At 38.6% G+C, this 11,001-nt stretch overlaps 1 protein-coding gene and 1 long non-coding RNA gene across 3 annotated transcripts; both read right to left on the reverse strand.

Moving 5' to 3' along the window:
• Positions 1 to 8,034: 8,034 nt before the first annotated feature.
• LOC149186984 (boron transporter 1-like) lies at positions 8,035 to 9,427 on the reverse strand. Of its 2 annotated transcripts, XM_089412718.1 has the most exons (3): positions 8,784 to 9,427; positions 8,369 to 8,688; positions 8,035 to 8,278 (listed from the first exon to the last, which is right to left on the reverse strand). In XM_089412718.1, the coding sequence occupies exons 1-3, from the start codon at positions 8,820 to 8,822 to the stop codon at positions 8,269 to 8,271; spliced, it is 369 nt and encodes a 122-aa protein (XP_089268844.1). In that variant the 5' UTR covers positions 8,823 to 9,427; the 3' UTR covers positions 8,035 to 8,268. The 2 variants fall into 2 exon arrangements, with proteins under 2 accessions (XP_089268844.1, XP_089268843.1); XM_089412717.1 differs by having other exon boundaries at positions 8,035 to 8,688.
• Positions 9,428 to 9,498: 71 nt separating this feature from the next.
• Positions 9,499 to 10,042, reverse strand: LOC149186985 (uncharacterized). Its single transcript, XR_016256174.1, has 2 exons — positions 9,996 to 10,042; positions 9,499 to 9,900 (listed from the first exon to the last, which is right to left on the reverse strand). It is a non-coding gene; the product is annotated as an uncharacterized LOC149186985 (long non-coding RNA).
• Positions 10,043 to 11,001: the final 959 nt, after the last annotated feature.

Consider the following 11,001-nt stretch of genomic DNA (forward strand, 5'->3'; position numbering starts at 1 on the left):
TATTCCAATTCAAACAATATTGCCAGAACTTGAAGAGGAAGGAAAAATCAAATTGGAACCTGGAGCAGTCATAGAAACAAGAACCTGACAGCTACAAAATCAGTCAATTTCAGAGTATCTCATCAAGTGGAAGAACTTACCCGCCGAATATCCCACATCGGAGGACAAGAATTTTATAAAGAAGCATCAAGAACTACTCAAGCATTGACGACAACACTTTTTGAAGGAGAGGGGCATGTTAGGCCCCTATACTACTAGTGTAACCCCTTATTGTTATTAGTACAAACCCCTTATTATATTTTTGTACCCATGTAGTCCCCATATTGTTATTATTGTGCCCCATAGAAGCCCACTATTGTTATTATTGTGCCCTTACATTATTATTGTTATGTCAGCTCTGATTATATTATGACCCCTTAGACTCCTATATATAGAAAGGAGGTCTTGTCATTTGTATCATCCAAGAATTGTTCTTTTTTGTAATGTAAAGGAGGTTGCCCCCTCGAAGAGGCTAAATTATAAGGCGTTCAACTATCTTTTCTGTCTTTTTGTGAGCTAGTTTCATAACAAACCGTTAAAAGAAAAAATTTATAAGGCTAGCCCCCCCTCACTTGGGTTTTGCTAAATATTATCATGTGGCCCAAGGAAGGTACATCACTTTTATGTTGTATGGGGAAACAAAACTAAAGAAACTTCGAGGGACTATCCAAGCGATATTTTCCATACAATTTACGACAACAATATGCGGGTGGTAAGTGAAACGCTCATTCAAGAGTTTGTTCAAAAAGGTATGTATTCATGATACTTTGTAATTTTCCTCACTTCCACACTATATTTTATCATCATTTGAAGTGATAAACAATTTTCAACTTGTTGGAAATAAAAAAAAATCTACATTAAAAAAAGGGTTTTGACCCTATGTGGATTTGAATCCAATTATACAGTAATCAATTGTATTATCATTAATTTTACTCATCTACTCTCAATGATGGGATGTTTTTTGTTATTATTTATTCATTTCCCTAGCTTCTCTACCCATAAATCCAACACTTTAAAGTGCCTCTACACTTGTGGGTAGCCCCCAAGGGGTAGTTTAGCTTATTATTTTCAATGTCTTCCTGCATTACATAGATCTGGAGGTGCATAAAAACAACAAGTTACTTCATAATTTACAACCATTTAATAAATTCTATAGCAAGATACTCATTTCCAATTAATAAGGGTTCCTAACACTCAACTTGGTGCTATTCTAAGAGCTATGTCTAGTATTTTGATGCTTGTTGGTTTTCATTTTTATGCAGTCATATTTCATTTCTAGAATTCCTGTCATGAATACCTTGACAACACCACTATTTTGGGTTGTAAATCCACCAAATGGTTAAGACAAGATTTACCCACTTATGATCCAAACCAATCCATTTGAAACTAGGCAACCCATAGAGCACCAAAATGCATAAAAACCAAAAAAAAAAAAACATAAAAAGGTATCCCTCTCTTAAAGTCTGATCCTCAAAATTCTCAATCTCAAATTAGATCTGCAATTGCCAGAAAAAAACCACAATGTATCAAACCAATGGAAGGCTTTAATTCTAGCCTTTCTCGTAGTTGGAAAACACTTGGCATGGAAGTTGGGTTCAAGCCCATGGGCCAAAATTGGCACAGATGCAATAGTTGGTTATGGGTACAATTTCTTCCTCCCCGAGGAATTTATTATTCAAATTGCAGAAATTCCTATAGATTCATAGCTCATGTAATTTCCTAAAAAAAGACAAGAATCAACTCTACTCTTTACAGCGAAAGCCCATAAAGATCAATGAAAACAGTAATCAACAAGAGGAAGATAATCAATGGCACATAACACAACATTTATCTGGGGAAAGCCACAACTCAAAACCCCTACTATCTATATTGCATTAATCAAAAATCTAAGTGAAAATACAAAGCTTGTTCTCACTAGAACAATTCTTTCACAAGTATAACCAACTCTGAGTTGTCAAGCTAGCTCAAGCCAAATACTTAGCTTATTTTGTAGCTCTCCAATCCCCTATTTCCTTGTGCAATTCCTAGGATGAATAGCCTATATTTAAAGGGAATTTGTGCTTCCAAAATCATGCAATCTAAACATAATTCCTTCTCTAATTGCATGCATGATCCAGGTCTAGGTGTGACAAAGGACCCTTCCAAGAACTTTTACTTTCGTGATGTGTTAAATTTCATTTGTAAAAGAACATAAATGAATACATGTGAATTCTGTAAAGAAGAGGAACATGACATTCATAAACACATGAAAACATAAGCCATTGATAATGGATTTCGTCCAGGAGGGACTACGTCTCCAGGCCCCAGTGTCAAGATGGTATAGGCCGCTACATTAAGTGTTGTCAATAATGATGATGTACATAAGAGGTGATTTTGCTATCATACAAGGAAAATGCCCTCACGCAGGAGTGGCTCCAAGAGATGTTCCAGTATAGGAACTCTCAGTCAAAAAGACTCCTATCAGTATGAGATAAACTCATGCATGATGAGCATCCCGCCAACATGGCATAAAAGGGATCTCAATGCAAACATACATGCTGACACATGAGTATCCCATCAACATAACAACAGAGGGATCTCAAACAAAACATGACGAATCATGTCAACAAGTACATCCCACAAATGATTCTGCATCGCATCAAGCAGGAATCATGAAAACAAGCAAGAAACAAGATCCCTCATCAAACATCAAATAGGGATCTCTGCAGCATAATGGATAGAAAAATTATTACATGAACACATTGCATATACCTCACATCCTGGGGCCATCTGAAGAAGAGGAAGGCAAACTACTGAAGTTGTTCATACCATCGATCTCACGGTGTCGAATTGCATGGAAATGATTGTTCACACATGAACGCTGATACCTGCACTCCACTTAGAAAAGTGGTCAAAAAAGGAAATGAGTAAATGGAAAATCTAAACACACCATCAGATTTGTGGTGTCGAATAGTGAAAAATCGACTATCAAATTTCTGAATTCTGAGAAAGTGGAAATTTGGGGCTCAAGGAATCTTTTAGATTCCCCCTAGATTCCTTAAAGATTCCCTCCTCTAGGTCCTCTACAAATATGTTGCTCAGATCACGAAACTGATTGTGCCATCGGGTTTGTGTCACCGTGAAGTGTAAGATCGACATAAAATTTGTCCAATTTGGACACTGCAAAAATTTCACCCTCCCGAGAATTTTGCTCCATCGTGGTCTCGCCTGCAAATAAACTAATTAAAAATTTCTCTCGATTTCCGTGCCCACTCTTGGTTCCTCCATGCTTCCCCTCGTGTGTTGGATTGATGGGGCTTGACCCAGGTCCAGAACTGTTTTATCCAAACAAATCCCACACTACCGGCCCTTTCGGCAACAGTCCACGGAGCGCGGACTAAGGTCTCACCCGTGGTAGTATGGGAGGGTGCTGGAAACAGATTTCCGCACCCTAGGGATGTCTTGATGAGGTCTGGGAGGGTCGTGAACCACTCCTACAGGCTTGTGCTACTCTTCGTAGCTATCGAACCTTCGCGTAGCTCTTGTACCGAGCGCGAAGAGGCATTGTCTAGATCCCTCACCCTTAGTATGTTATTATTATAGATCTGACTTAGTTCAGTAGTATTAATTAATCATTCAATATTTATAACTAGTGTGCGCAAACATAAAACTTAAAGAGATACATAAAACCATAACAGAAGCACAAACTCACAAATCTGCGATCAGATGCACAAGATTTTAGAAACACTTATCTTTTATTAATCTTTTTTTCCAGTACAATCCAATTCCACCTTGCGCACTCAGCTACAGGGGTCTGCGCACACAGTTACGAACTCTATGAAGCCTCTGTGTACACAGCTATAGAGCCTACCCTTACTACTACCAACCATGACTCAGACGTACAGACTTAGAACCACTTTCGCATTCATAAACCCATAACTCTTAAGATCAGAACCATCCAAAAAAACTATCTTCTACACTTAGAGCCTCGCTCTATTTATAGATTCCCATGGTTCGCGGACCATGGGTAGGCTGACACATTCTATATTAAACTAAAATATTTTAGTGTGGACTACCGTAGACTCTCGCGCTCCACGCCCGCATTTTGTGGGGTCTTTACATTATATTATCCCAAAACTTTGGGTTTTAAGCCCCAAAAACTCACTATTGGGGGATCCGCTGCCCAACATGCCCCAAACAAAATCATCGTGACTCATACTGAGTCACTTGGCTGGTGCGTTGATCTTCACGCAGAGGTCATCCAGCAACTTCTGCGCTTCGCTTATGTCCACAACACATTCTTCCGCTGTCTGTTGTATCCGTTGTGCGCGTGTCTCCAATCGTTCATTGTCAGGTGCAATTGCTTGTCTAAGTGCATATATTCCTTGCATCTACGCTAGCTTTCCCTCAATCTTGGCGGTGACCATGAATGCTTCCTCGAGCCAAGGCTGGATGCACTCTTTAAGCACTACTTCTTTCTCACGTGTGGCGTCCACTTGTGCCTTGAGAGCCTGGGCCTCCCTCATATTGGCCAATCATTGAGTAAGGGCAACTGTCTGTGCAGTCCCCCAAACATTATCATAGGCCTGCTACAACTCCCGTGCTTCTATCTCTAACCATTGTAATGTTGGGTCTTCTTGTAGTGAAGTGAGTGTGATGAATGACTGATCTAACAAGCTAGTGCACTACTGTATGGTGTGTGTTGTTGCTTCCAGCCCTGATTGAATGGTGCGGTGTCACTGTTCTCTGACCTCCGGTGGTGTAGAGGGCTACGCCTTCAGCCTCAGCTCCATGATCTGCAAGTTGAGGTCCAACTGGATCCTTGTTGCTTCCTCCTTCGCCTTGCGGAATCCACTGGCCAATTTGTGGATCTGTATACCTACTGGTAAGTCTGTTGCAATCTCTAGTTCGGGGACGCGGCGACATGCTTCTTCGACGATTTGCTCCAACTGCTAAGTTTGTGCTACCGCTTCGCCATGTTGGAGGCTCAGCTGCTCAATATTGATTCGTTATTCACTGAGCATCTGTACTGCGTGTCCTTCCCTAGCGCGGAGCTCTGTCGTTGCTCCATCCTACAGCTGGTATAATATCTCTCGCAGAAGGGTGGCCAAGTTTAGGCCAAGTCCCTTGAACCGGCCTACCGCGGCTCTGTCCTCCGCGTTTTCCGCTGTCAGTGCCCCTTCTGGCATCATGACGGTATTAGCCATTTTGGCCCACAACAACTGCTCAGTTGTTGATGTACCCATGGCCCCCTAGGCAGCTACCATTCCTTGCTGTGGGGGACACACCTGAAGTTCCTGGATTTGTGTCCTGAGTGCCCCCAATAAATTCTGTTGCTTTGTCATTGCCTCTTGGAGCACCTCCCTGGTGGCTTTGCGAACTATGTCGACAATGTCATATAGGTCACCCTCAATCAATGTGATAGGCTCCCCCTCCAACTTGGAAGTAGGGAAAATTTTAAGAACCCCCCCCCCCAAATTTATAAATATAATAATTGGGTGAATCTCCATGGTATATAGGAAAAATGGAAGGCGATTTTATCAATAATATAATATGTATATATAATTTTCTGGCGAATCTCTCACCAGGCATGGCGAATATTTTACTCAATTATAAAATCTTGTAAGAACTTGGCAAGTCTTTCACTAAATAATAAAACTTTGTAAAGTCCTAGTGAATTTTAGCATTGTGAACTCTTAGAGAATTTTTTGAAGAAGTATAAAACCATATATGATAAGAGCCACATGGTGGCAATATCACTATCTTTTTTCACATTTCCACGACATGGAACTTGTCTATAAAATTATAAAAAAACCAAGTCCCTTATAATATGTAGGTAAGCTTATAACAGAGTCTGATACCTCTATTATGCTTGTCTTCATTCAAGTGTCATAGCTGCTATACTTAACACTGTGAATCACAACTCTCTCAGAACTCAACTCTATAGTGTACTTAAAACCTTTGGAAATTGAATCTGACAACTCTATAAAAAGGATTAGTGAAATAGAAGCTTTTGTGAATGAGCCTACTAACTATCACTGCTAAACAATCAATCTAGACTATGAAGTCTTCCATCTTGATCACAATCGTGCTCACGATCAAGGGAGTGCGATCACCTGGCCTGACATAATGGCCATCATAGCTTCCCTACCAATACACAAGTATGTTCCTGTTTGCAATTAGAAAAATTGCCCAAATTACAATCTATTTACTCCAGCCTATGTTGGAAAGTTATAGAAGGATGACTAGTGCAATCAATCCATTCCTTTTAGCCCTGGATTTGTTTCAGTTTAAAACAGAAGTATACAAATATACTTGTCCAATGTCTACTACTACTGAGCATTAGTTAATTCATAAGAAAGTATGTAAACACACAAACATAAATTCACACTCATGAATATCCCAACTTTCTATCAAGTGCTATGACTAGTGATGGAAATCACAATTATTTTCAAAAGCCTGGAATCATGCCTAAGCATCCTCTATGAATGACCCAATGCCTTCCTGGTTAGCTGTCTACATTAAAGTTGCAACAAACAATATGACATTAGGCATGGCTTGAAAGTAACAAACCGCTGCAGAACTCAGGCATAGATGGCAAGTGCAGACTGCGTTTTCAAGATATCGGTTAGAAAATCCATAGCATATAATAGCACAAATTGAGAAACTCATAATGTCCTGTCTGTTGAATATTGTAGCCAATTTTGTCACAGATTATACTGCAGAGCATAAAACTGCTTATAAATTAACATAACACGCAGGCTTCATATTCCTTGTATATGGCTTCATATTCTTTGTTTTTCTTCAAGTTTGTTGCTTTACAAGACTTAAATTATTCCTTCTGAATTTGTTTTACAAGACTTAAATTATTAAAGATAATAACAAATCTTCCCAACCATTCAAGATAAATCTGATTTAACTTGAATGCACATATTCTTTATTTCCATTATCTAAATGTTTTACTGTCATGAAAAATAGATATTTCCATCTCAACATATCCTTGATCATTTGACATTTCCCTTGGTTAGTTTTTAAAGGTAATGGCTAAACATTTACAGAAGTTCTAATATTGTAAGCCTTACCATTTCCTTTTCATTTGTCAAGTTTAATTTCCACATTTTTTATTTCAATGAAACATTAAAGGCTGCAAACTTTGTGGTTATGATCCAACTGGTAGAATAAGGATGACTTTCTATGAAGCTCAAACCACTCACAGGACCCTTTAATACCACCATGCTTATTTGGCATGCCTGGGGTCTACAAAACCACAAGACTGACATAATAGATTTCATGCTTCAAGAAAACAGAAATACTTCAAGCTTGACTTCCATTACATTTTTTTACACGCACTATATGGTCTACCCTGTCCTCTGAGATGGACAGAGGTTCTTTGTGAAGACACACCAAATACAACCGAGTGATTTATGGCACAATGATTAAATAATGATAAGCCAACAAAATATGTACTATTAAACATAAGATATGCTCACTCAAGGGAAAGATTACTAGCCGAGGATTTAGACTCCAAACACCTAATTGGAAGTTGGTTTATGTGGCCTCAAACCAAATGCACTTGGACTCATATTTTTTCCTTAACTAACCAGGGGAATGCCCGAATGCTTTTCCCCTCTGTGAGGGATATGTGTCTGTCTGATCTCACTTATACGGGGGCTATATATTTGTTTAGCTTCTGCAACTTGGGGACTTAATGCAGACTCGGATCCATGAATTGGTGTGCAATCACTCAAGCTAGTTATCCGTGGACTATATGTGTGTTTGACCTCACCGCGACTTCATGTAATCATCTCATCCAAAACTTCGCCATCATTTGCACCTGTTCCCATGCTTCCTAGTCCGAACCCCTGAATTCCAACTTCCTGCAATCAATATATGTTACAGTTAAATTTATTATTGTTCATGTTGCAGGGCTTATGAAATAGAATTGAGTAATATTTTTAAAATTTGTTTGATATGTGTCTTGCACTCACTGTTATATTGCATGGCATTCAAGGGGCTTCTTCATACTCTGCTGCATCCAATTCTTGAAGATGTGCTCCTTTGAAAAACTTGGGAAGGATATACTGCCTCGCTGGGACTAACAAGTTACAACATGATTAGTAGTGGGAAGAGAACACCATCTATAGGCACCCATGTGATACCAAAACATGCCAACAAATAACATGTCTGGAAAATGGTGAAAGTGGCAATTGTCTTGAAAGGCACCGTTTCAAGAAATGTAGCATGATACTCCTAAAGTTCTCTGTAACCATCAGTTCAACATTGATCAACTTTGAAAACTATATTACAAGCATTAAATTCAATCACATTATAGTTTGAATAAAGTTCATACTTGTATCTACGGCTTGGAGCAGTGAAAAGAAACAATAGCCTTTCCCAAAATTGATTTCCTGGCAAACTCTCTATGGCCATGAAGGCAAAGTAACCCCAAAGCACAGAATTTGGGATCTTTCTAATGATGGGCATTACTGCAAAGCAGCCAACCACCATCAGAGATTGCAACAAATTACTCAATTGCTGTTCTTTCACCTCAACAGGAAGCAGGTCATCCACGTCCTTGTCAACATTAAAAATTGATTCATCAACTGGGGCATCCATATTCCCAGTACTTGCGGCCAACTGAATTGTGGTCTCTTTCAATTCCTTAAGTGCCTGCATAAATGGTTGGGACATGACAAGACAAATAAATAAAGGGAGAGGAAAATTAGATAAAATGAAACACCCAAACTCAAAAATAAGACCATTACCAAGGCATGTGGAGGCTGATAAACCATTGGGGTCTGCATTTGCTCACAGGGATGGCTTCAAGTAGGGATTTCACCAGCACTAACTTATCCCCCTTGATGATAACCATCTATTACACCATATTGACATCTCCTTTTCAACCTTAGAAACCATCCACACCCATTATATTTTTTTGCAGTCACTGAATTTAAATAAAGACATAGCGCTGCGATTACAATTGAGCTAAGGACAATTCCACTCAAATGTATCTTCTACTCTAGAAACATTAATTATATCTTTTGTTATATTTGAATCAACAATGATTGTCCAACCTGTTCATAGTTTCAGTTCCTCTGTTACACTTCTAGTGAACATCAATTTAACTATTTTAGAAATATTGAAGCGCTATAACAAATCAGTACCACGATATAATACGATTTAGTTCTTGTTCAATTTTATGTATAAGGGCACCATCCAACAAGATATGCCAAGCAAGGCACACTGAAAGTGCTGTCAATTTCCCATTTATTCTGTTTAATTTCTGCATACTGATTCCTACTGATACCGTTCCAACTGCTTGAAACAATAACATTTTCAAAAGGTCTCTTTCACTCTCACTTCAATTAGAACAGTACCCCTTTCTCTACTACATTCATGCACATATGCTTACATTTCCAATTTTGTAGATTGGTTTTCATGAAATTAACCAATACTTGTTTTGCATCTAACGAATTCACATAACTAAACAAAGCACTGAAAATATCACCAAAACTGAGTGGCCTCTCTAGTATTACAAGAAGATTTATTCAAAAGAAACAAGAAGTTATTTTAAACTACCCTAGACATCTCATTGTCAGTACAGCATGCAGGACTTTTTCTGCCTGCCAGTTTTTGACTTCCGTGAAGTCTTACATTGAAGATCTAATCAAAAGATCGCTGCAAAACTTTAAAGGGGTGTAAAACCCCCAGCATTCAAATGCTTTGATGGCCAGAGCATGAGCCCAACTCAAAGTTTAATCTGAGATGTAATCTCTACAAATATAGAATGCAAACAAATGCACTAAAAACCAAAGAAACCTAGTTCACTGGCCCTTTCCTTCTCAAATGTCTCAAAGTACTCTCTTTCAATTCCTTAAGTGCCTGCATAAATGGTTGGGACATGACAAGACAAATAAATAAAGGGAGAGGAAAATTAGATAAAATGAAACACCCAAACTCAAAAATAAGACCATTACCAAGGCAGGTGGAGGATGATAAACCATTGGGGTCTGCATTTGCTCACGAGGATGGCTTCAAGTAGGGATTTCACCAGCACTAACGTATCCCCCTTGATGATAACCATCTATTACACCATATTGACATCTCCTTTTCAACCTTAGAAACCATCCACACCCATTATATTTTTTTGCAGTCACTGAATTTAAATAAAGACATAGTGCTGCGATTACAATTGAGCTAAGGACAATTCCACTCAAATGTATCTTCTACTCTAGAAACATTAATTATATCTTTTGTTATATTTGAATCAACAATGGTTGTCCAACCTATTCATAGTTTCAGTTCCTTTGTTACACTTCTAGTGAACATCAATTTAACTATTTTAGAAATATTGAAGCGCTGTGTGAACAGTATTTGATTGCATTAATGGCTTCCAATGAGTGTAGAAATTCATTTGGGCTTACATGGGCAGAGCAGTGGGATTATTCATACAACGACCAGGACACAACACAGAAAAACAAGTCTGTGGTCTTGACCAGATTAGCAGATTATAACAACTAACAAGAAGATGAAATGTGCGGCGTCTGCTGGGGCCAAAATGGTGAAGGAAGGGACTTCGGCTGGTATCCGTTGGGCCAAACATCAATACCACAAAAATGCCCAGAACTGAAATGGTAGTCAGTGTCCAAAATTAGCAGAAGAAATGATTGTGGGAAGGGCATATATGTGATCTATTTTGCTTCTGTTGTATTCTAGAGCAGACTTATATTGTATTAATTTTTGGGCTAAAGTTTTGAGTATATTAAATGACTGAACCATGTAGAACCATTGACTTGACTTTACATATATGGTTGTAAGGCCTCCTGGTTTTAGTCATCCATTAAAACAGGGGATATTTGTGCACTAAATGTTCACTCCATGCTTTATTTTTCTGCTGAAAAAATATTTGAATCAACAATAACCTCACAATCATGTTCAAAAGGCCTCTCATTTTCATGCTTATTTGAACTAAGCACTAATCCA

The sequence above is a fragment of the Pinus tabuliformis genome, chromosome 3_1, assembly GCF_031772625.1.
Source record: "Pinus tabuliformis cultivar Carrire ecotype Pingquan chromosome 3_1, CPIR1, whole genome shotgun sequence".
NCBI classification, from domain to species: Eukaryota; Viridiplantae; Streptophyta; class Pinopsida; order Pinales; family Pinaceae; genus Pinus; species Pinus tabuliformis.

Excerpts from the sequence above, each read along its gene's own strand:
- LOC149186984 (XM_089412717.1), bottom strand. The coding sequence starts at position 8,822 with ATGCAGACCCCAATGGTTTATCAGCCTCCACATGCCTTG. Across the intron at positions 8,689-8,783 it reads ATCAGCCTCCACATGCCTTG|GCACTTAAGGAATTGAAAGA; the intron begins GTAATGGTCTTA and ends CCATTTATGCAG.